The sequence below is a fragment of the Pteropus medius genome, unplaced genomic scaffold (assembly GCF_902729225.1).
Source record: "Pteropus medius unplaced genomic scaffold, Ma_sr-lr_union100, whole genome shotgun sequence".
In the NCBI taxonomy this organism is placed as follows: domain Eukaryota; kingdom Metazoa; phylum Chordata; class Mammalia; order Chiroptera; family Pteropodidae; genus Pteropus; species Pteropus medius.
The window spans coordinates 8,322,545-8,348,314 of record NW_024349222.1 but is presented as its reverse complement, the minus strand read 5'-3'; the positions used below and the strand labels follow the sequence as shown (position 1 = coordinate 8,348,314).

Sequence of the window (25,770 nt, the reverse complement as noted above, 5' to 3'; positions counted from 1 at the left end):
ATTTAAACATTCAAATCTTTTAATATTTTGGAAAGTCTAATTAGATGCTCTTTTAACGTTCCCGCTTTTCAGTTTCCTAGTACCTCACTCCACCACTTTGCAACGCTGGAACGTTGAAAATTCACCGCGAAAGTCACAGCGCCACAGCGCAGCGGGGCGTCGGCGTCCACGTCCTCGGGCCCCAGGGAGGGCCGCGCCCGAGCCCCTGCGACGGCGTCCTGGACTCCGATTCCGGCGGCATCTCGCCCAGAAACCATCCCGCACCTGTAAAAACGGCTAAACACGCTCTGATTGCCGGTCACACATCCCTCAGTGAACGGAGTTTTTGTAAAAATTGGCTCTCTGGAGTTTATGCGCGAAAATAAAGACGCAGACTCAAGGGAAAGTACAGAAAATGCCAGGCTCTGTGCTCCGTAAGGAAGAAAATGTCCCCCCGCGTGGCCGAGGCAGCGCTCAGTCCGCAGCAATCAGCGCCGGGGAAACGAAGGTTTCTCACGGACTATTAAAGCACCACCAAGCTGCCCCATGGCGCTGCGAAAGCCTTTCTCAGGCCCTACCAGCCCGACAGACAAAAAAGGCTGCGCCAAGCCTTTATTTCCTACCCAAGCGTCAGAAAACGCCGCTTGCGCGCCCTCTCGTGGCCCGCTGGGGAAACACGCTTCCCAGGGGCAGAGCAGTAGAACCTTTGCGCTCTTTCGCTGTGCCCGCGCACCCCTGGCAGACGTCTAGTGAATCACCGGCAATCTCAATGGCCCAGTGCGGTTTGTGGCTGGCGGCTGGAGCGATGCGCAGCTCCATCCTGATTTGCTCTCTTGGTGGAGACGTGCCTTGGATCCATAGCCTAGAAAACAGGAAAATCGTCAGTCTTTTGAGAGAGCTAGAAGTTATCCCCTCTCACTTCTCCCTGAATGACAGAACCGACTTCAAATTTCCTTGGGAAAGAGGGAGTATCACCGAAATGCAGAAGACACAACGCACCTGTTTCCACCATCTCGTGCTCCAGCAGATCTTCAGCCTGTTGAACGCAGCGGACAGCCATGCTGCTTGGAACCGCACCCTCCTCTATCAACTACTCTCTAGGCTTCATCACAGCCTGGAACAGCTGGACCAGACAAACGAAGGAAATCTGGTTTGTCCCTATTTGGGCATTCTTGTCTGGAATTACTTTCAAGGAATCCATAACTATCTAAAACAAAAGAAGTACAGCACCTGTGCTTGGGAGTTTGTCAGAGTCGAGATCACAGCACGCCTTTTTCTCATGTGACAATCCTCAAATAAAAGTCAAAATGCAGAAGAAAGTTGTACTCATGACTCTGTTCAATTACATACATTGCGAAGTCTAGAAACAATCTCGACTCACATTTCTGCACCAGCAGAGATATATCTGAATCTAAAATCATAGGGTCATTTAAAAAACTATATTGTATATCACGAATCTATAAAATTATGCTCAGAGTGTAGAACATAATCTATTTTCTTGTGTAAATAATATAATTTTTAAATCTGTCTAAGGGTTTTCTTTGTGTGTGTGGGAGTGGTGGGAGGGGATATTCGCCCTTTCTAAAGTGTAAAGTCCAGTTATTTTATAAAAAGATGGTATTTTTTGTAAAGACATGTGTCATTTAAGTTAATGCTAGATTTTCTAACTGATGAACAGAAAACTATCCAGAAAACTATCCAAACTTTTATCATTATAGGAATTGTCTTCCTTTGAGTAACAGCACAATGCAAGCATTCCTGATCAGACAATTCTTCAGGTTGGCTGTCCTGCAGTGTTTCAAGGTCACGGGTCCCTTTTATTTTGTAATGTTGCCATATTCAACATGTTTTGCCCAATTTGTCTGTGGTACCTGAGTCTATACCACTCAGTTGCAACCGGAACCATTATGGTAGATCACATGGTTTATTTTCAAAAGCCAGGACTGTACAGGGCAATATCAGTTATGCTCACATTAATTTATCTGAATTTATTCTCATGGGTTGCCGAAATGCAAAGAAGTTGAGCAATAGACTCTAATCTAGTGACTAATAGAAGAGAAGACAACTTCAGTAAGACCACTCTTTATTTTTATGGTATTTTTACGCTATTTGTACCAATACTCTTTAAGTTAAAAAAAAAAAAAGAATCCACTGTGTTTGCTGCATACACTTTATCCTCAACCCCAAAACCAAGAATTGAAAGTCTTTTTCCAGAAATCAAACCCTGCGGGAGATGACATGGATGGCAGTAGTTAGAGTTCACAGCATCATCGGTCTTTTGAAAGAAGTATTTGGGTTAGTTCCCAAAGACACAGGCTAAAAAATTGGTGAATGACCACATGTGTGGGACTGAGGTCTCCGAACACCTTGAGGGAGACAAGGAAACCCTGATCACGTAGTTCCTCGCAGTACTTGAGAATCACTGATTTCAAAGTGGAGAGTGAGTCTTCCATTTACAACCAGGTCTATGATTCTCAACCTGATAGTCTAAATAAAGAAAATAGAAATTTGAAAATATCTCTGCAACCAAACCATGTTTTTAAATACTATCTCACACAGTATTAATGTCATTCATAACTTCCTTTGTAGGATTAGGATGAGTTTACAAGGTATCTCTGATTTACTGTCCTCTCAATTCCTAACTATCTAGTAGATGTTGGTATTATTCTTTCTCCTACTATTACTTTCATGATTCTCTTAATGAATATTAATTGGCTCCTGAGATGACAGGAACTGGACTAGTTGCCTAGGACACACATTTGGTTAAAAGGATTTCTCTCTCCTTAGGTATTTTCTAGACTCCTGGGATGTACTCTAAGCAGAAAATAGGTCAGGTCATGTCTTAGACCATTCAAACTCCATTAACAACATAGCATAGACTGAGTAGCTTGAAAGGAGCAGACATTTCCTGCTGACATCCTAGAGGCTGAAATTCAAATCAAGGTGTCAACAAGGTTGGGTTCTGGTGAGCACCAGCTTCCTGTTTGCATACTACTGACTTCTCCTGTATCTTCAAATGGAAGGAAGGTGATGCATCTACCTCAGGCCTTCTTGATGAGGCCACTAATTCTATTCAGGAGGCTCCACCCTCTTGCCTTCATTAATTCACAAGGACCGCATCACATGACACCATCACTTGGGCTTGAGACTTCAACATATAAATTAGGTGAGCATGTACACATTCAGACCGCAGCAGGTCACAAAAATTCACATGTCTGGCATCTCAAAGAGAGAATATAGCCGTGCGTAGACAATAAAGAAGAATTAGCAATTTGTAGGCAAAAGTTTCGGACTGTGGACTCAGAATCCAAACTCTTGCTTTTTGAGCAAAAGTAATATACGAATTATACATGCTAAATTTTTGAAAATCAAGAAATGGAGTCCAGTAGTCCACAGAGATGGATGGAAATAACAGAATACATATGATCCTTTATCAGTCTTTGTGAGGGGTCTCCTAAGAAGCTTAGGTTTCTGCTACCCTTATAAAGAAGGACCACAATGTAATGCGGTCAATTGCCTGGTTGTTGTGAGCTGTGTGAATCGAGAGATTTTAAGTTTAGATAGGTGACTCTTATGTGACACCAGCTGGTTACTTTTCTATTATGACAAAGTAGAGGTAAATTAAAGATGATGTCATAAGTGTCAGTTGAATATAGTGCTAGACAAAGGCTGAACATTATGCTGCTATTTCTGCAACTTAAATGCCCAGAGCCAATATGTACCTGAAAAGAAGTAGAATTTGAGTGGTTTTAGCAATAAGGAAACTAGGCATTATTGACACCTATATGAGTAAAGTGGAAATATTAGCCATGGTCTATTAAAATCCAAGCAAGTATGGCCATGATGAAGCAAAATGGCTTGGTCTTTCCTGAATCCGTTCTAGTAGAAAGTGAATATCTGAGGACCTGCTTCAGTGAAAATTACTTCATGAGTGATCCCCCTGGGCCTGGTGCCAAGCATGACACAGAGAATCTGACAAAGTCCAGTGACTAAAGAGCTGACTTAGCAAGGATGATCTTGTAATCTGGAATCTGGAGGGCTGAGGCAACATAACTTCTCATACAAAATAAAAAGACTTTGGGATCAAAGCGAAAACTCAAGTCTTTGCATATTTAATAATTAATATTTATGCAGTTTGATTGTTTCCAAAGATGGTTTCCTTTTGTTTGAGCAGAATAAACTTGATTGGAAACTCAGAAGTCTTTTAGAAAATTTGAAATTCAATACAAAAATACAAAGAAAGATTCAACTGGATGATATTGTGTGAATCTTGAGTTCTCTTTGGGGATAATATTGCTCCCAAAGGTGCGAATAGTAGTTCTCATGAGTGTGAACAAGACTTAGGTATTTTAATGGTTTGTGGTGCTCCAAAGCTCAGCCCTATCCAACAGAATCTTCTTCCTTAGTATTTATTTTTCTCTTTGGTTTTCTTGTGTATCGTATGAGAAGCATTGCCATTCAGCTCAGGGAAGATACACAAAACATATGCCAGATTATTGCTTCAAACCTGTGGTGACTTGATGGCTCCTTGGAAGACTTTCCTTCCATCCATCGTCTGCTTGATCTCAAAGCCCTCTTGTGAGAGTTGGCCTTTGATTACTCAAGAGTTGCATCGTGGACGTTGTTTATGTTTTTGCCTCACTGTGATGTGTGTTTTGAAAATACAGTGCAGATAGTTGATATTTAATAGTTAGCTCTCCTGAAGTTAGTCAACACATCATTAACTATGTCAAGTCTAAGCAGAAAAAAATGTTGACAATATCCAGATGAATATCTAGCGGCTAGTGAAGTTAAAAATTACTCTCTGATAAGAAGCAAGATTAAAAATTAAGTACCTACCTAAAATGAATGTTAAGAAAATAATTTAATTGTTCAATAATATTGACCAATTTTGAATGATTTTAAAACATATCTATACATTGGCATTATTTCATAGGATAATATACATTTTTATTTGAACATGCAACTGGATACATCTCTATGTAGTAAATATATTACATTAAAAGTCACTCTGCAAACTCAGTTTTAAAGTCAAACTCAATTTTATTTAAAATTGAATTTGATATTTATTAACATTTTAATTATACTAAATGTCAGTGGCTTTTAAATTTAACTTGTAATTTTTTAATTTATTCACTTCAATTCTTCACTGAATAGAAGAGTAAACTTGACACAATCTTTTTTATATATAAAGCACAGATATAAATACAGTACATAAATATATATGCCATACTTCTGTGTTAACTTTTCTTGGAGGGTTCAGTTAGGAAAGCATCCGAAAACTCTGTGGTTAAGAACCAATAATGAAAAATAAAATGGTTGAGAAACAGTGCTCTAAACCCATTTAGAAAGTGCATAAAGAAAAGTGAAAGCAGAAGTAGAAAGTGAGGGAAACATTCAGAAATTGAAAACTCACATGTTCCCTATATATGACACATGCAGAAAGGAAGGTCTTCACAGTCTAGAGGCCAAGTTTGGCAGAGTCACCAGCGCAGCCAGGCAGGCATCACCTGCAAGATCCCTAATGGCCCTGCCCTGTTCTTTCCTGGTGGCCGTGGTGGTGCTCAGCTGCCACTCCATCTGCTCTTTGGGCTGTGACCTGACTCAGACCCACAGCCTGGTCAACAGGAGGGCATTGATGCTCCTGGGACAAATGAGGAGAATCTCCCCTTTGTCCTGCCTCAAGGACAGAGAAGACTTTGGATTCCCCCAGGGGGCGTTTGGCGGCAGCCAGTTCCAGGAGGCTCAAGCCATCGCTGTCGTCCATGAGGTGACCCGGCAGACCTTCCACCTCTTCTGCACAGAGGTCTCGTCCGCAGCTTGGGATGAGACCCTGCTTGGCAGATTCTGCACTGGACTCTATCAGCAGCTGAACCACCTGGAAGCCTGTCAGACGCAGGAGGTGGGGACGGAGGAGACTCCCCTGCTGGATGAGGACTCCACACTGGCTGTGAGGAAATACTTCCAGAGAATCACCCTCTATCTGCAGGAGAAGAAACACAGCCCTTGTGCCTGGGAGATTGTCAGAGCAGAGGTCATGAGATCCTACTCCTTATCAACGCACTTTCAGGAAAGATCAAGGAGTAAGGATTGACACCGGTTCAACATGCAGATTGTGCTCACTGACTAAATGTCACACTTCCTCATGTTTTGCCATGTCAGAGACACTCTTGTTTTGTTTCTGCTGTAATCATGACATGAACTAAATCAATCTGTTAAAAGTTTTCAGGAATATTAAGCAACATTACGCTCAACACTACAGATGGTCATGCCAATGTATCCAGTTTTCTATTTAAATATTTATTTATTTATTTATTAGATTTGTTCATATAGTATGAGCATCTTTACGCTCGGGTGACATCATGAATATGTTCTTTTCATTAAGTCAATTTGTTATTTTTCTGTTTATTAAAAATTTACCATCGTGAAATTCTTGTTTTTGTTTATTATAAAAAGAAATACAAAGTCTGATATTGCAACTGAATTTAAAGAACGGATGTCACAATGTGTTTACTCACTATATTATATGCAAGTGATAAGTAACTATTGACATTCTCTACGCCAGGTTGTGTGTTGTCCTCAGAATACGAAGGAGAATATAACGAATGTATTTCGTGCTATCTTGTATGTTTGAGTTTTGGCGAAAATACCTAAGAACAATAACTAAAATATTATCGGTTATGTTCAGTGCTATGATGAGAAGAAAGAAAAACAAATGCATCTCTCACCAGCAGCGAGGGTGAGGAATATGCCAGAAATGAAGATGAAAGTAGATATCCTCTAGAGTTGACTGGGAGACATGTAAGTGCAAATATCCATTGACAGTTGGACATGTATGTTTCAATTTACAAGGAATGCCATGGCTGGAGGTCCGTATGTGGTAAGAGAAAGCCAGAAACGCAGGTGGTATGTGTGTGTGTTGCGGGGGACAGTGTAGAATGAGATGAAGACTTAAAGTTGATTCTCAGGCCCAACAACCTTTAAGAGAAGAGCTACAAAGAAAACAGAGGTAGGTCTCCCATACATTAGAAAGGCAAGATGGAAAGCTGGTAAGAGTACATTTAAGAAAATAAATGTGCTTAGAAGAACATCAGTGGACTCACGGAAGATGAAGATTGAAACTCTCAACAACATCAGGAAAATAGAAGGCATTTGTGACCTAAATGGTTTGGTGGAGAAACTATATTAAACTGTATTAAAGTGAAATTGTAAATAAGATAAGAGAAGATAGTGGCACTGAAGTGGAGAAGGACATAGTGTGGGATCTAGGAAAGAATGTGGGTGTGGTTTTTGTGACCCATTTTCCTTTTTAGGCAGTATATTAGTTTCTGGGTGATTTTGTGTAATCAATGTACTAGCAAATCATACTGATGTGTTTAAGATTGTATTTATTTTAAATCATGACTTATTTAATTCCCTACAATGATAATTTATCATGCCTTACTAATACTACTTTGTATATAAGTAAGTCACTCAATTTTTGTCAATTTGTCAGGCAGGAATAGATAAGCATTTCAATCCTTCATCAAAATATCTAATTACTACGGACAGCTCAATGATTCCTGCAATTACTTGCTTTATTAATGAAGTTACTTAACTAACATCATTGTGACACTGATTTACTATAGCAGCTTTATAACATATCTTCTTTTCTGTATAGCTAATTTGATAAGTAGTTTTTAATATGACTTTAGCAATTTTTCTCAATTTTATGAATTGCCAATTGCATGTGAATGCTAAGATAAGCAAATTATCAATTATTATGCTAAGATAAGCAAATTATTATAAATACTGATAGACTTCCTTCAAAATTGAAATGGGAAGCTGGATCATGTAATGTCTTCATCAACACTTAAGGTTAAGAAATTGTTCAAAATCAGCTGAAAATATAAAATGAACAATGGAAATCCATAGCACAAGAGAGAGTTGTACTTAATTCAGGAGTATAAGCAGATTTCACATATATAGCAGAAATACAGAATAGAAAACTCACAAAATTACCCTAACTCACAAGATAGTATTTTTCATTGAAATTTCATTCTGCTTGAACATGTGTTATGTTGAACAACCCATTTCATCTTTCTAAACCTCAGTTTCCTCATCATAAAAAGGGTTCAAATATTTATATAGTTTTCCTCACTATTAAATGACCACATGCATTTTAAGGCATTTAGCATCACGTTTTCCATAGAGAAAGAACTTTAAATATGATAGGTATTTTCCTATATTTCTTCCAACACGTAAATATGAGAATGTGATTTGTCTCTTTTTATAGCATTCTTAGACCCTATGTCCTATTTTTCATTAACTGACCTCCAAAGGAGGAAGCCTAAAAAATCAGAATTCTGTCAGGAATTCAGGGAAAGACTCAAAAACTGTCATTCCTCATTCAAAGAAGTGTATTATTTTTTTCAGTGAAGAAATGGTGGCTTATATTAACATCCGAGACAGGGAAAGGGCAGAAGAATGATATTTAAAGAGATTCTAGCCCCTGGCGCACTCCTTCTTTCCTTCCCTCCCAGCAAGCCAGGATATATTTCCACATCACAGTAGTTTCCTTCCTCTCCAAGGCAGAAAGCCCCACAGGGTCATGCACTCTCTCTCTTTACCTCTCTGCCCATTCACGTGACTAACTGCTTTCTGTTCTGTTGTGGTTTCAGCTTAAGATTTTTGAAAAAGAAGAACATCATGAGTAGAAAGCTAAAGTTAAATAAAATTTCTAGGTTTTGCAGAAACATCTGCAGGAGAGGCTTTCCTTAATGTCCCTGGAGCACGATGTAATAGTAGCTGTAGCTAAAAGGAAACTGAAAGTAGGATCCAGCTTGTGGGTGAGCCAAGGCAACTTCTCTCAGGGAACACAGCCCCCTGGTGGGACAAAGGTATGACCAAGACTAGAGTGCTGGCTGCTGCTCTAGGCAGAAATCTTGCCACTGTCTGGGGATGTCCCTTCATGCTACAAACAAGGATACTTCTTGGCAACAGTAAATTCAATTGCAGTCATTAAAATGTTTCCTAACGCCTTGTCTATTACAAAGACAAAGAGTTTCCAAGTGTCCACCTTCAGGCAGGGCATGGACTCTTTGAGTTCGGGCAGTTAAAAGGCAGAGAAAATGTGTTCCCTCTCTACATCCTACTCTGCAGACCACAGCCTCCCTATGAATCACCTGTTCCACGTGCTATGGGACTCTAGGGGCAGCTAGAGTTGCAAATCTGGGAATGGAACTCAATGGTAAGCGGGAAAATCTCATCAAACATTAATTAAACAACTCTCAATAGTACCATTTTAGTTTCACAGATTCATTCCTAATATCTGACTCTAACTATTATTAACTAGTAGTGTATTCTCATCGTCTTGTGGAATAATGATCTTGACATCTCTTTCACTCCATACTAAAACCTCTGCGTAGGTAGCAAAAGAGAGAAGTCTGATACAAGCTAAGGAACGTGAATTAATAGTGTCATTGTTACCTGAGAGCTAGCGACATTTTATTTATTCAACTTTATCCATTTGGTACAACTTGAGAGAAATTTCTATAATCAGCACAATCTTTTCATTGAGATATTTCACCAGCAGGTGTGTGAATTGCTGAGGGCTCAGGGAGGCCTCCAAATGTGGAGAAGTATCACGTCCTTTCCTTACATACCACAGTCAACATTTGGATTTGTTGCTCTCCAGCTTGGGCTTAGTAGGACCCTGCTTACATTTCACCTCATATTTTACATCAATATCTTCTTAGTTTGCTAATCATCCAGGAACTATTAATTGAAAACTTCTTTCCACCATATTTATATCAGATATATCCATTACCTTAGATTAGTTAAGACAGATAATACAATTTCAGATTGTACAACACGTACTTTAATAATTTGTTTACTCTATTTCTCCCTTTATCACACTGTTTTGAGTATTGCTACTATAATCTCACATCATTTTCTAGATGAGATAGATATGCCAAGAATTCCTCTGTTCTCCAACACTATACGCATTCTTTCTGATTAAGTGTACTTCATCTACAATGTGGAGAGCATTCCTTTCACGAAAACCGCAGGCTCTTGGGGATGCACACATAACTGAATGGCAATGAATAGACTAGTCTGGTTTAATTCCTTCTTCAGGTTGAAGGATGAAAGTGGATCAAGGAATTTCTTGTCAGCAACATCTAAAGTAAACAAAAGCTGAAAATCAGCAAAACAAAGCAAAATAATAGCATACACCAATAAAAAGAAGACAAAGGAATTTAATTGGAGGATCAAAGCTTATTTTAAAATTCAATGGAATTCTAAAAAATAAAACTTTTTGATTACCTATAATAAGCAATATAGGATTATGGTTTGAATCTTGATCTTTCCAGCAAATGTGTAATCCCGAGAAATTCACTTAACTCTTTCACTGAGTCCCAGCATTCTAAAGTTTAATATTTCTAGAGTTACTGCGAGTGTTAAACAAACTAAAACATCTTAAAAGACTTAAAAGAGTTCCACAGAGGTCGGGCTTAAATCTGGCAATTTTTTTCAGTTTTTTTTTTTTTTAATATCGATATATATGTAACGGCGAACTCTTCCACCTCTCAATAATGACCTGCAAAAACATGACAGTCTACAAAATGAAAGTCTGGGGAGTGTTGTGCAGCCTGAATGACTATGGTCACTACTCACATGGAAAACAAGTCGGATTTGTATATTCAGTTAGGAAATGGCGGTTTGCTTAAATATCTAGAAGAGATGTTGGTCTTCTAGACTGAAGTGAAACATATATCGCACGTTTTAATACTTCCTGGCGCACTTCGGCCCTCCTTTCCTGCTTTTCTGAATCACAGTCTACTATTCCCATATGACATCATTTCCTTCCTCTCCAAGGTAGAAATTCCCAGCGTGCTCTCCTCACTCATGCCTTCGCCTACACGACCCATTCACACAGCCCTCTGCTGCTCTTCTGTGATTTCTGGCCACCACTTTCCCTTTAAGAGCACAAAGCCGCAAGTTAAAAGCAAAAGTTGAGTGAAAGTTCCAGGTTGTCAGAAACTCCTACTTTAGAAACAATTTTTCCCCTTCTGATGAGTAATTTTAGAAATGAGACATTTCCTTGTTACAATGATGTAATAGTAGCTAAAGGAACTAAAAGTGGGATCCTTTACTGTGGGGACTATTGAACATTTACAGAGGAAGCGCGCCACCTATTGGCCAAGGGGGACAAACACATCAACCAAGTCTGCGGAGAGCAGACTTCTTCCTGTCCTGGGCAAAACTTCTTCAGAGCTGCAAAGAAACTCTGTCCTGGAAAGAACTGATTTCTGAAAGATAGTTGGAAAAGTTACAGCCTTAGTTTTTGTATCTTCGGGAGGGAAAATCCCCCCAGTTTCAGGTAGGGCATGCCCTCTATAGGAAAACTGCAGCTATGTGGGGAGAGTCAGAATGTGTGTGTTTCTTGCCTCCAGGCTGCTCAGCTGTCCAGGGCCTCCTGAATCATGTGTCCCTTTACTGTCCTTGTAAGCCACTTGGAGCCTTAAAGCCCGTCTTTCTGGATAAATGAGGAGAAGCAAGGTAAATCAGGAAATATGTCCTATTTGAAGGTGCATGAACATGTTCTTAATAGTAAATTGGCAATTTTTCAAATTTATTCCCACTTCCAGATTATGTCCCTTGACTTCATAATCAGGAGAAAATTCTCATTTTCACTTTGTGTAATGATACCACTGGCATCCCTTGCACCTTGACTCAGTAATAAGAAAAGCATAGCTTAAGGAATTTCAGAGGATACAACTGTTGCCAAATGAGAGGCCTGCAAAGTATCTGTTTGGGTAGAATCGAGAGGAATTAAGGGCATCTAAACTGTAACTGAAGAAGTTCATCAGGAAGTGTGTGCCAATTGCTCAGTTTGCAGGGATCTCATTCTCAAATTTCTACTTGAGGTTACAGACTCTACCTTTACATAGCTTCTGTCCAATTGATGGAGTAAAGGGCTCTCATTTGCATGTTTAACGATTCTGTGACTTGCCTTTCTTTGTTCCTCCACCACTTGTAGGGGACCATGTAGGAGTAGGAATAGAAGAATTTTTTCTTTGATTCACCTGGCTCTGTCTTTGTTATTATTTCCTACCAACTTTCAAATATTATAACTGCTGCCACTATTTGGTGCTCTTTCTTGTTTCCTTTCTTCTTTTCTTCTCTTTTTTCTTTTCTGTCTTCTTTGCTTTTTTTACTGTAACCTTCCCTTTTTGTTTTTCGTTTATACTCTTGGGTACAAAAGTTTATCATTGATTCCATGTTGTTGCCTTTCTCTAAAAGCCTCTGTACCTATGTCTTCTTTCATATCTCAGAGTTACTCAATATTCGAAGATGTAGGAGGACTGAGTTGCAAGGCTGAATGTCTGGGCGGGGTGAAATGGACTGAGCTTGAGCTGGCTGAAGACCCCTCACAGGTCCCTCACTGCAGGGCGAGCTTACACCCCGAGGCAGAGAAGAGTGCCGCTGGATGAGCTGTGAGGGATCACAGCGCAGCACCAGCTGGAAGTTGCCAAGGTTTTCCAGCGTCAGCAACTAGAGAGTGTGCAGACGGGTGTGGCCACGCTTCTGCCCTCCTACCAGCTGATTCTCCTGCAGTAGGGGTCCCTCTGATGTCCAGTCCCACATAAAACACAATGAAGACCGGAAGCCCTTCCCACGCATCTACACCCTTGACTTGGGAACAAACTCGGGAGCTCATCTGTATCCCTCTTGAGACGGTTCCACGTCTGATTCCATGAGGAGGATGCTGCAGGACTCACATTTGCTCAAAGGCAACAGCGCACATCTAGAAACGGGAAGGAGATGGAAGTCAGTAGCGGCTTGAGGACTTGGAAGGAGTACAGAGACCTTTATTGTGTGGAATGCAACAGGCAGGCCTTCAGGAGGTGGAACGATTCCAATGGGCAGCACAGAGTCAGCTGTTTTTCCAGATCATTCCTATTCAGATGAGGAGGAGATCCAAGTGGATTCCCTGAGCACAGAGTTCTCCCACCCAGAGTGGCCAATAGCGGTGTCCCTGGGGCCGGTAACTCTGATACCACAGCAACTGCTGAGTGTTGGAAGGAACGAGGGTTACTCCAGTGCCAGCTGCAAACTTCTGTTTCCATTTGCAGAAAACTCTACTCCATTATAGTTATTTCAAAGAAACTGTGTCTACTTTCCTTAGTATTTAAAGTCAGTCAGTGACTCTCACCACACGCCTGTTACAATACAAAACAGCAGACAACAGTCCTTTGGCATTTGAAGTGATGCCCGAAATCCTTTATCATTGCACCATTCCTGATCTTCTGATTTCATGCCATGACCTCTCCATGGGTCATAAATCCCAGGTCCATTTCAATCCTTCATTTCCTCTAACAGGCCCTTCCAGACAAGTCATTATCTCAAATGTCCTGAAGGTTTTGACCTTGGATTTTAGTACCTTCAGAATAATCCATCCTTCCAGATTTATATTTCTCTCCAAACAGTCCAAATGAAGTTACTGGAAAGATTGAGTTAATAGCTTCAAAGATATTAGGACAGTAGCTGGTCCGTGGTTAGCATGCAATAAATTTCCATGTTATCATTTAAAAGATCGTCATCAGCATTTTCCAGTTTAAGAGCAGACTCTTATCTTAATACCTTCTCTTTAATTCTAGATTTCTAAGGCAATCTTTAAATTGCCTGACTAGATTTTTTAACTAGATAGACTGTAGGCAAAGGTTACTATCCACGATCACACCAGAGAAGGTAGTGTTCTGGCACCTGGGTTCAGGTTGCCATTCTCTTGAGAATTGGTTGATGTGACTCCTCCTTTCTCTCCCGGATCGTATGAAATGAGAATGAAGTGTCTGGTCTTGCAAAGTCGAAGGTTGGTCATTGATGAGAATGTAGTCTTCTTTGAGCCTCTGGCAGGAGTAGCCATTTCCTGATTTTGTGTAATTCCATGCTGGCTTTCATCTTTCCATTCTGCTACTACAGCACCTGGTCCCCATCTTTGCTTCACTAAATTTTGTTAACTTAGACTTTGTCATTTTGCCAGTAGGAAATTAGCTTTCCTATTTTCACATTCATGACGTTCAGAATTACATTTGTTTTATTTCTTGCCCACAAACAACTGTCTAGTTTTGCTTTCTAAGAAGGTTGAAATGAAGTCTTGAAAGTTAGAGAAAAACGGTGAAGCCCCTTTGCAATTCAGTTACTTCCCCTTCTTTGCATTAACTCAGAGTGAAACAGAAAGTAATGCCAGATGAGCAAGACAGACTATGCCCTGTAAACCACTATGAAAAAAAATAAGTTATTAAGAATCTTTTTATTGCTGTTATTTAAATTTAAAGTGGAATAGCACAAATAAGTTAAAAAAAGGGCTATTTCTTTTCGACATAAAAGACTGAGCCTCACTACCTGCATTTTGAGTATGACACAGAAGACAAACAAAGCAGCGCATTAGAAATATGCAGACTGAATGACCAACTGAAGTTCACCAGTTTCTGTCCTCTAAGTTTCTACTGAGAGACATTATCATTGAATCTCCTGTGCCCAGCTCAGAAATTCTGACTATAACAAGTGTTCAAAAATTTAAGTAATGAGTCTTACAAAAAAGCTATATTGGTAAAATGAAAATTATCTGCCTAGTAAAGGCAAAATGATTACAATTAGGTAACAAATCCTCTGCCTATAGACAAAATTAACTGTTATCAGCATGGAGGGCTGCTGACACTTTGATATCTGGAGACATCGGTCAAGAGAGGAGGAGGTCACCCCTGACAACTAGGATCCTTTACACAAACACTCCAGGAGGAAGGCAAGGATCCTGGAAGGTTATTATTTTGCCGACAATGACACAAGCCCTCCACGGCAGGGTAATTCTAGAGTCCTCAGGATGTGGTCTACCTGCCCTCAGGGAATGAGTCCAGGAGAGTTTGGCTTGAAGACACTTCATCACTCCAGAGGAAAAGGGTTTCTAGAAGGGGCATCTCCCTCGTGAGTCAGGTGGTGCTAGGAAAATAAAATGGTCTCAGGATTAGCATCTCCATACCTACATGCCCCAGAAGAGAACCAGGATTCCTGCTGAAGTATTGGCACGGATGAGCAGCAATGCAGACCGGTTACACACTGTGGAAAGAAAGGGCAGTGCATGTGTGTGTGTAATTACATACCTACACACACTTTTGACTTTAGGACAAAAACTTTTCTCATTTGATTGATATGTATTCACTTGGCGTGATACATCTGAAGTTTCTTGGGAAAATTAGATTTCTATTGCAAAATTAATAGTGTAGATTGATGACATCTTCTTCGACCCCACAGAGAACACATAAATGAAAACAAACAAAAAAAGGAAACAAAAGTATAGAGAAATGTTTACAAATGAAAATTATTGTGTTCTCTATTTAATGGCCATGTTTACATGGAATGTCCTCGAGAACCTAGAGTCCAAGGCTTCCCAGACTTGCAGCTCAGCCAGGCCAGCAGCACCCCCGATTCCCCGTGCCCCTCTGCTCTCTCTACTTGCTGCCCTGCTGGTGTTCAGCTATAGTCCTGGTGGGTCTCTGAGCTGTGACCTGTCTCAGGACCATGTCCGGGTCAGCAAGGAGAACATTGAGATTCTGCACCAAATGCAGAGCTCTTTTAGTTGTTGGAAAGACACAAAGAACTTCAGATTCCCCTGGGAGATGGTGGATGGCAGCCAGGTTCAGGAGGCCCAGGCCATCTCTGTCCTCCACAAGATGCTCCAGGAGACCGACGTCTTCTGCACAGAGCACTCCTCTGCTGCCTGGAACACGACCTTGCAGCACGGGCTCCTCACTGGACTCCATCGGCAGCTGGAAGACCTGGGCATCTGTTTGGTGCCAGAGAGGAAAGAAGTAGAATCTGCCCTGAGAATGGAGGACCCTACACTGGCCGTGAAGAGGTACTTCCAGGGCATCCATCTCTACCTCAAAGAGAAGCAATACGGTGACTGTGCCTGGGAGGTTGTCAGAGTGGAAATTAAGGAAATCCTTCTCTTTATCAACAAACTTACTAAAAAGGTTATGAAATCAGGATGGAGACCTGGGGTCACCTTGAAATGATTCTCATTGTTGGTTGTGCTATATCATACTTGCACATATGTCATCGGTCATTTCCAAAGGGTCTTTCTGCTTTAGTCATAGAAATTACTGAAGTTAATTCAGCAAATCTTTTGTCAGAGTATTAAGCAAGACTATGTTATAAATTCAGTTTCTGCGGCATCAGTCCCTAAGAGGTAGCTGCCTTGATGCTTGATTGCTTTTAATTAATTAATTAACTAATTAATTATTTGTGTTTATTTATTTATTGTTAATTTATTCCACTCCTTCCTGTATCGATCATATTTGTAATATTTAAAAATCAATGTAATTACATGTTCATCTTTACATTGTATTAAAATTTACACGTTTACCTTTCTATGTTTGTTTTTGCTTTATTTATTAAATTTCTATCTAAAAACTTCTTGAATTTATTTATAAAATCAAAATCTAAACCCTCGTTTTGTAGCTGATAGTGAAGAATGAGTAGCAAAATATCTTTACTCATTCATTCCATTCAGATGACATGTAGAAGCTGAGCATCTAATTTCAAACTGTGTAACCATGCTCAAGAAATCCAGGTAAATAAATATAGATAGTTCCTGATGTGTTGAACTTTGTGTCACAGAAAAGGAGACAAAAACAGTAATAATGCTAATTTCAATTATATTAAACACCACGAAGAGAAAGAAAAGAAAGGAATGAAGAAGAAACATGCCAGAAATTTTAGGTACGAAGGAGGCTGAAAAGAAAAATAATATCATCTGTTCTTTCTAAGGATTCTGGAAGACAAGTTCATGCAACTTTCTTATTGGCAGTTGGGCATATGGGTATACGATGAACAAAACTGCCATGGGGAGGTATTAACTGGGAATGCCTTATTGCATATCTGGTAATTAGGGCATCAGAATGGATGTGGTCACTCAGAGGGTGGACAATAAGGAAAGGACTTAAACATTATCCTGCAGACCTTCAGCATTTAAGGGTTGGACATGCCGTGACCTGCTTGGTTAGATGGTTAATATACCTGAGAGGGGGCAATGGAAAGGTGGAGAAAAACACAGAGACAGTATACACAAAAGGTGAGGCCAGGTGGGACACTAAACTCTGCTCAGATACAATGACCCCAAGGCAAGCTCAGTATGTTTATTATATACTTTTGAAGGTCAAGGAGGGAGTGGGAGTCTTCTTCTCAGGACTTCAAACTTGCTGGCAGCAATAATTTCCCAAGGCCTGTCTGTACCTGGTTATCTATGCTAAACTAGAAGCAGCTGTCTGTTCACTGTTTTGCTTCTCTGTCCTTGGCAGATTATAACAAGTCAAGCATGGCTTTGCCAATGCTTCAGCCGCAGGTCCGGCTCAGATCCGACTCTCTACATCTCCCCCTTTTGTATTTTTTAAGCGCAGATGAAGTTTGCTCACTTGGAGTTCTCGTAACGGTCTCTGGAGGACTCAGCACTCAACTGAGAATACACACAAAAAAAATTATCAGCAAAATTAGCAGACTAAGTACCAGGCAGTATGTTTCAGAAAATTGTAGGGGTTAAAGCCTTTCAAATAATCTAAACTTTCCTCAGCCAATTTTGCAGGATCCACAATAGTGTCTTTACTGTTTTGGATGTCAAGAACATGTTTATGAAGATCAGCCACATCAAGACTGGCATTATTGTCAGTCCATATCCCTTGTAAATGTAATTTAACTTTATTCCAATCCCATTCAGAGGCACTGCAGTCTCCGAATGTGCCCCAACACCTCAATTTTCATGCTTCCTCCCTACATTATTTCCCTTCAGAGATTTTATTCCCTTAATCTTAAGGGGATGTTGAGGAAGGAAGGTCTGTCTTCTTCAAAGCTGAGATAGGGCTGTAGTCCCTGCCTACTGGGAATAAAAATCTCTGAAAGCCTATTTTAAGGGCCCCGGAGGCAGGCAACATGAGATCATTCCAACATGTAGAAGTAGTAGGAAGCCTTATAACCTAGAAGATGGAAACTTAGCAAAAAAGATAGAAGAGACAAGTCAAAGTTAATAGCAGAGATAACTGACAATGAAGTTGCTTTTTCATGGCAGTTAATTCAAGGTACACAAAAGTTCCCTGATTCTCTGGGACATGTGGACTTATCTAGTTTCCAGAATAAGAGCTTAAGATCTTCCAGGGATTCACAGGAATAGGTTGCACTTTCTGGTTTATTTTCTGGAGGAACCTGTGAGGACTGATAAGAAACTGGTTTAATTCAAGATAAATGTACCCAGCTGTCGATTCCTTGTAAGTTGACATCAGCTGAGAACTTAAAAAAACTTGGTAGAACCCTTTCTGTTTGCCTTGAGGGCTGACTATTTTTTCCTGTCACTGTGCAGTTAGCATTGGAGAGAGGCCCATGAGATGGGTCAGTACAGAATAGGTAGCTCTAGTATCTAGTAAAAATTCAGTTTTTCCTTCTTGCCATGTCAGGGTGATCTGAGGTTCACTGTTGTGATTGTGGTGGATTCCTTTAGGACTGGAGCTTGTAAGCGCTTGGGCCTCCATTGTTGGAGGAGAGAGCAGCCCCTTCATGAGAGGCTTACTATGTGGGACGAGGGCTTATGAGGTCCAGGGCTGGATGGACACTCGCTCTTCCAGTGCTCTTCCTTCTGCAGTTTGCACGTTGATTATGCCTCAGACCTGACAATGCCATTCATGGCCAACTAAGATCAAGGCCCTCTAGGCCTGAAAGGTTTTTATTGCCTAGGATCACTTCAAGATGGTACCTGTATTGTAGCTGCTAAAATTTGCGCCCTTTTTGTACTTTGCTTCCTTCTCTGCCCAGTCCCAGTTATTGGACACCCTAAAGACCTCTGGCATCAAGGCAGCCTGCAGGGGTGGGGTTTAGGCCCCAACTTTTGGAGCTTCCTTTGAATATGGGCCACAGAACAAGTTATGAAATGTATAGCTAGGAGTGTCTGGCCCTCAGACTTTGGGCTAATGTTAGTATATTCTCTAAAAGCCTCAGAAAACTGGTTGAGGCAACATAAAATGCAGAAATTACTTTGATTAATCACAGAATTCTTTTCTACCCAGAAAACTTTTCCATAACATCAGTAGCTAACTAATAGTCTAAGAAACATTAAAACACAACCTTAATTTTGCATTAGCTTACTTTTGACATTTAAATTTCCAATCTTTTTTAGCTTAATCGCGTAAAATTTCCTCTCAGGATTTCTCTTCACAAACCTCTACTACTTTCCTCATTCCTTCAGTTTGCTTCTTTTCACTCATTCAGAAATAACCAACTTTAAGACAAACACCTTTCCTTTAATTTCCTTCAGAATAAATCTATATACTTCATACTCTCTGTTACCAAAAATATACATTTTCCTTCCTATCATAATTAGAATTCTTAACTGAACCACCATATTACATATAACACAAATATACATCAGAGGTCATGCACATACTCATATTTTCCCATCATCAGTATTTGTAGCTTCCCTGGGGGTGTTGACTCAGCTGGTTAAAGTCCATTCCTGACTATCCTTTCCTCTTCTAGCCTGCTGATCTCTGCGAGCCTCCCTCTCTATTTCTTGCTCATACTCAGGAGGCAATGGTGGTGGAGGAGCAGAAGGTGGTGAAGGAGTAAGAAGGTCCTCATATCCCTCCAAAGTCCTTCGCAGTGCTGCAACCAGCTCTTCACCACCTCCTCCCGGGAGTCTCTAACCCTCTCGGGTGGTATCAAGACAATCTCTTATTAGAAACCATAGAAAAAAATGCGAAAATAGGGATCTTATCAGGCCCTTCCAAGGAAACATCCCCGTAATTGCTTTCCTATTTTTTCCAAAGTCTGACTATTCACAGTTCCCTCCTGTGGAAACCAAGGACAAGTTTCTTGCACAAAATGTAAAAATTCTGTTAATTGCTCTCCTTTTACTTTACAGCTTCTAGCTCTAAGCATAACTTTAAGCATCTGTATATAAAGATCCTCTCTTGGGATCCAGAATTTCCCATGTTTTATACCCAGTGAAACCAATCCACTCCTCACCTTACACTTACCTTTAAGTGTTGGACGTGTCCCCCAGGAGCATCCTTCTGCCTGGTTGGATGAATGAAATTTACAATGAATAGAGCCCTCCCCTCAATGGGAGGGTGGAGTTCCCCCGTACTCAGACCCCATGTCACTGGCCGTGGCGGTGAGAGCACTGAATCCTAACCACTAGACCACCAGGGACACAGATGGAGTTACAGTGACTCTGAGGCAAGCTCAGTGTGACTTTTGAAGGTCGAGGAAGGAGTGGGAGTCTTCTTCCAGGACTTGAAACTTGCTGGCAGAAATAATTTCTTAAGGCCTGTCGGTACCCGGTTATCTATGCTAAACTAGAAGCAGCTGTCTGTTCACTATTTTGCTTCTCTGTCCTTGGCAGATTATAACACAATCAAGCATGGCTTTGCCAATGCCACAGGTCTGGCTCAGATCTGGCTCTCTACAGGGGAGGTGGGGGCAAGTGAGATAGAGGATGAACAAGGAAGGGTGGGGTGATACTACTGAAGGGAAGAAGTGTGATCCAAAGACACAGTGGAGCTTGTAGAGCTGGTGCAGACGAACTCCCCAGTGGACCTGGAAACAGACACGGTTGGTGTCCTTAGGAAGATTTGGTTTAGTAGGATGAATGGGACAGAAACCAGATGGGACTGGGTTGAAGAGGAAACACAAGAACAAGAATTTGAAACACTGTGTATGAAAACTAGGTTTGTAAGCTTGTTTGTGGAGTGGAGGAGTGAAACAGAAGGTGCCTAGAGGAGAATGTGGGTTACCATGGCCCCTGCACAGTTTTGCTCCTATTTTCTCAGAATCATTTTCATAGAACAGCTGAATTGGCACAAGACATAAGAACATTTTCAATGTTTGACTTATTTAACTCTTTCTTATTTAGATATTTGTTATCATGCATCGCTTGTTTGGCTAAAAAGTGAGTTCTCATTGTTCTAATTAATATCACTCTGTAGTGAATTTCAATGGTAAGCCATTTACTTGCTAATTGCAGTTCTTTATGCCATCAAATTTTACAATCAAGATTCATTTTCTTTTATCTGTTACTTCATTTACTCTAGTCTCATGTTGGTCACTTATATTACTTATAATTTCTAATCACTGACATAAACATTTTCTATACAGTAGAGTCGTAATCTTTTGATGGATGCTTGTTTTTAATTTGACCTGTGCAGAAAGAGCTGGACAGTTTTTTGTATATTTCTCCAAGCACTCCTTAGGACATAGAGCTAGGAGGACATAAGCCTCCTCCTAGTCATTTTCAATGAACAAAAATTAAAATTACACACATAGATGTATACTACCTGGCCCAATGGATAGATCAATGACAAATCCTGTACTGTGAGGTATGGAAGATTCCCTGAGTTTCATATTATGGAGTTTTGTCAATATTTTTAAGTCTGAATTGATGCAGTCACTAAAGTTTTTCTTTTCCATACTTGTTTTTTCATGGCTAATGTGATTTTTCTACATGTAGTTTAATATTTAATTTGGTCTGCTTTGGGAGAAAGATTGAACTTGTTTCTTCTATTTGTTTTTTTAAATGTCTCATTGATTGCTATGAATAGTCATTTTGGTTTCCAAAAATGTGTATGATTTTCATGAAGCCTATGCTGGGACCTTAGAACAACTGTAAAGTTAAACAGGAAAAAAGCCAGCACTATTTTTGAAAAATAAAAAGGAATTCTTAACCTTAGCTACCTCGACTTTTAAAGTATCCATAGTAAAATAAGAATAGCAATAATTAAAGGTTATAATTATATTAATAAAGCAAACAATCTCACAACTAGTTTATCATCAAAATGTGAAAACTTCCTCTAGCTAGTTCTCTACTGTCATCTCAACCTGAAAATCTCTGTAGTTATACCCTGTTTAATATCCAGAAGTTATTAACTTGTATGTTCCAAAGTAGTAGAGAACTGAGACGTGGGGCTGGCAAAACAGAGCTGGAGATGAGTGAGCTGCTGCTGCTCTGGCCTGCTGGCCCACCATGCACAGGTCTTGCCCAGGCTCTGGACTTTAGCCATCTAAGACACGTGGTCACCTGGGAGAGAAGATGAGAGGAGACAGGGTCGAGGCTATGGTGCACATGAGCTTATGTAGACTAGATGGCAGTGTCAAGGAGAGGCAGCTGAGTTTTGGGGGTTGTAGGTATGAGAGTTTAAATGTGGCCCCACTTGGACTTTCCTCTTCTGTGACACCCTCCTCAGAGGTTAAGATGCCCCTGATGTCCAGCCAGGAACAGAAATGCAGTAAATAAAGGGAGCTGCAGTACCAACAGTGCCCACACATGTACACCACACAAGCTGGGAAAGAATCTAGGAGCTTATTGCAACTGTGTTTAAGTGCTTTAAGTCCTAATTCCAAGAGACTGCACCAGTCACATGATGCTCATTTGCTCAATTAACAAAGCAACAAGAACTATGAAAAAGCTGTAAGAGCCAGCAGCAGCTCAAGAATTTGAAATGGAAGAAACAGTAAATTCTAGCACATGGGGACTCTTGGTTGCAGATTAAATAGATTTAAAGTTTGTTACATTTAAGTTTCAAAAGTATTGACTAGCCAAGTTGAAGGTCTACTGGTCTATCCTGTGGAAGATCACAGTGGGCTGCTACACTCTGGTTCTCTACCTCCAGCCACATTTTAAGGCAAGTTGCAGGATGGCTGCCTGTTGGAGGAGGCAATCAGAGCCTGAGATTGGAAATTCAGTAAAGGCTCAAAATAAACACTTCATAAAATACAACATGTAGAGTGCAAGGCATGGAAGCGGGCATTGGGCTGCTAAGGGCATGCGAACGAGCTTCCTGAGCAATGTGGAAGAAATAACACCTGGTTTCCTGGCTCATGGAATAGCAAATTCTGTTTAGATTAGTGCCAAATATGTTAAGATGTATGATCAGTGACTTGATGATTTGTACTGTCCTTTCCACATAATCACCCACTTAGCCCAGGGGGCCAGTATAGCTGAGCAGTGTGAGTGAAAGGATTTCAGGATTTTATGAAAATGAAAAATTATGAAACATTTGTAGGCTTTAATCTCTGTAAGATACCACTTTCCAGTATTGCTCAGAAGATTGTCTGCTATGCATTCAGGTGATTTTAGTGGAGTCTAAGAACTGGAGAGAGAGTGAAAGGATGTGCACTTGAAATGTACTTCCCTTCAAAAACTGATAAGAAGAGAAGGAAGGGAAAATATAGCGTAGATGATAGAGGTTTTGTTTATCCCTTTTGCATCAAAATCAAAGTTGTGACAGAAACATGAGCAAACAGCAAGCAAAGTCACCTGGGATATAGATGAACAGAAGCACTATAACTAGGGAGAGAAATAAGAAATCACCCCACAATGGTAGTAGGTAGGAGGGGGTGTAGTTGTGAGGCTGCCCGGTCCCCAGTGGCTGAGTGGGATGGACTTTCGCGGTGACAGACCTGCTCGCTCTGAGCACGAGCACTGGGTGGACTGCTCGGGAGTAACCAGGGACTTACAGGGGAACACTGAGTTGTCAGAGCGAGGGCCAGAGGCGAGGTTCTCTTCCAGGCAGAAGTGTTGGTGGAATCCATTGTTCCTCTGTTGTGCTCTCCCCTCTCCCAGTGTAGAGGCAGTGCCACTATAGCTGAGACAATATCAAACTGGATAACAGAGGTTGCTCTGCCCAGAGGATTCCCTGAAACTCTGCCTCCCCCAACTTGCTGGCCCCACCCAAGCCACATCCAGTTGTGTCCTCGTCGAGTTTGGTGCTCTTTGCTGAGCCAACTCCAAGACTTACACTGGTGGCAGCTGACCTCAGTTTCTTGAGGCAACTATAAACACAGAATTGCTTGCTGAATCTTAACAGGTAGCCTCAGAGGGGCACCAGCTTGGGCTAAATTTGGCCTGCAACTGAACCCCTCTCAAGACTGCCACTGGAAATCTACTACACAAGGCCATGCTAATAAGACCAGGAGACTTAGGAGCTTTGCTTAGTCCATAGAAACAGACATGGAAAGGCAGCCAAAATGGGAAGACAAAGAAGCAGAAACCATATAAGAGAATAGAACAGAGATCCAGGAATAATGGAGTAAAGCAATCTAACAGATGCAGATTTCAAAACATTGGTTATAAAAATGCTCAATGAACTTAGGGAAAGTGTAGATGAACTCAGTGAGAACAGAGATAAAAAACATAAAAATGGAAATGGAAATTATAAAAGGGAACCAGTCAAATAAAGAACACATTATCTGAGATGAAAAGTATATTAGAGGGAATCAACAGAGTGCATAAAGAAGAGGATAGAACCACTGATATAGAGGATGGGGAAGCCAAGGACACTCAATCAGAACAACAAGAAAAAAGAAGCCAAGAATATAATAATAATTTAAGGAGCCTATGGGACACTATTAAATGTAAAAATATCCATGCCATAGGGGTACCTGAAAGAAAACAAGAAGTTGAAGAGCTATTTGAAGAAATAATGATGGAAAACTTCCCTAACCTGGTAAAGGAAATAGACATACAATCACAAGAAGCTCAGAGTCCCAAAAAGGATGAACCCAAAGAGGCCCACACCAAGACACATTATAATTAAAATGCCATAAGGTTAAATAGAAAGAGAGAATCTTAAAAGCAGCACGTTATCTACAAGGGAGCACCCATAAAACTGGCAGCTGATTTCTCAAAAGAAACCATGCAGGACAGAAGGGCTAGGCACAAAATATTCAACATGATGAAAACCCAGGATCTACATCTGAGAATACTTTATCCCGGAAAGCTATCGTTTAGAGTCAAAGGACAGATAAAGAGCTTCCCAGACAAAAATAAGCTAAAGAAATTTATCAACACTAAGCCAGTATTACAGGAAATGTTGGAGGGACTACTTTAAGAAGAAAAAAACATGTATCAAAAAACAGGACTAAAGAATGGTAATGAATAACAACATTCCTATCCACAAGTACCTTAAATGGAAAAGAATTAAGTGCTCCAACTAAAAGATAGGGTGGCGGAATGGATAAGAAAACAAGACCCCTACATATGCTGTCCTCAAGAGATTCACTGCAGATTAAAAGACACACACAGACTAACAGAAAGGGGATGGAAATAGATATTGCCTTGATGGACCTAGAGGGTACTGTGCTGAATGAAATGTCAGATAGAGAAAGACAAATATTGCTTGATTCCACATACGTGTGGAATCTAAAAAACAAAATAAACAACAATAACAACAAAAACGGAAATAAACTCATAGATACAGAGACTATTTTGAGGGCTACTAGATGGGAGGGGGTTGGCGGGATGGCGAAAAAGGGCAAAGGGATTAAGAAGTACAAATGGATAGTTACAAAATAGACATGGAGATAAAAATGTAGCATAAAGAAAATAGTTAACAATGTTGTAATAAACATGTAAGGGGGAAGAAGGGTACTAGATTTAGTGGGGTGATCACTTTGTGAGTTACATAGATCCCTAATCGCTATGCTGTACAACTGAAACTAATATATTATTATATGCCAATTATAATTGAAAAAAAAAACTCACTGAATTATATAATGTAAATACGAGCAACTAATTGTCTATTATATTTCAATAAAGCCGGGGAAAAAAACCACAACATGTATACATCACCCAAATTTAATTTTTAGAAAACATTGCTGGTCAAACTTAGAAGAAAATATCCTCAGGATGACAACACTGGATTGTAATGGGTATAAGGAAAGTGTTGACCATATTAATTGTATTGTAAGATGTTTGTCACAAGGGAATAA

At 40.3% G+C, this 25,770-nt stretch overlaps 4 protein-coding genes across 11 annotated transcripts in view; 3 read left to right on the top strand and 1 right to left on the bottom strand.

Annotated features, from left to right (window-relative positions):
* Window positions 1–65: 65 nt before the first annotated feature.
* On the top strand, window positions 66–1,398 carry LOC120617146 (interferon omega-1-like). Its single transcript, XM_039880728.1, has one exon. It carries the CDS (start codon window positions 395–397, stop codon window positions 1,262–1,264), a length of 870 nt encoding a protein of 289 aa, XP_039736662.1. The 5' UTR covers window positions 66–394; the 3' UTR covers window positions 1,265–1,398.
* Window positions 1,399–5,425: 4,027 nt separating this feature from the next.
* On the top strand, window positions 5,426–6,247 carry LOC120617124 (interferon alpha-1-like). The gene has a single exon (XM_039880717.1). The coding sequence runs from the start codon at window positions 5,504–5,506 to the stop codon at window positions 6,071–6,073; it is 570 nt and encodes a 189-aa protein (XP_039736651.1). The 5' UTR covers window positions 5,426–5,503; the 3' UTR covers window positions 6,074–6,247.
* A 1,103-nt stretch (window positions 6,248–7,350) lies between these two features.
* Window positions 7,351–25,770, bottom strand: part of IFNE (interferon epsilon) — a 79,771-nt gene continuing 61,351 nt past the window's right edge. For 3 of the 8 annotated variants that reach the window (XR_005656788.1, XR_005656782.1, XM_039880716.1), the window contains 3 exons: window positions 20,040–20,079; window positions 15,002–15,078; window positions 7,351–10,139 (listed from right to left, as the gene is read on the bottom strand). Coding sequence is in view for 2 of the 8 variants with exons in the window: in XM_039880716.1 (XP_039736650.1) it covers window positions 10,130–10,139; window positions 15,002–15,078; window positions 20,040–20,079 (127 nt within the window). In the remaining 6 variants the exon portion in view is untranslated. The other 5 variants (XR_005656784.1, XM_039880715.1, XR_005656783.1 and 2 more) reach the window with 4 other exon arrangements.
* On the top strand, window positions 15,582–16,037 carry LOC120617127 (interferon omega-2-like). Its single transcript, XM_039880723.1, has one exon. It carries the CDS (start codon window positions 15,582–15,584, stop codon window positions 16,035–16,037), a length of 456 nt encoding a protein of 151 aa, XP_039736657.1.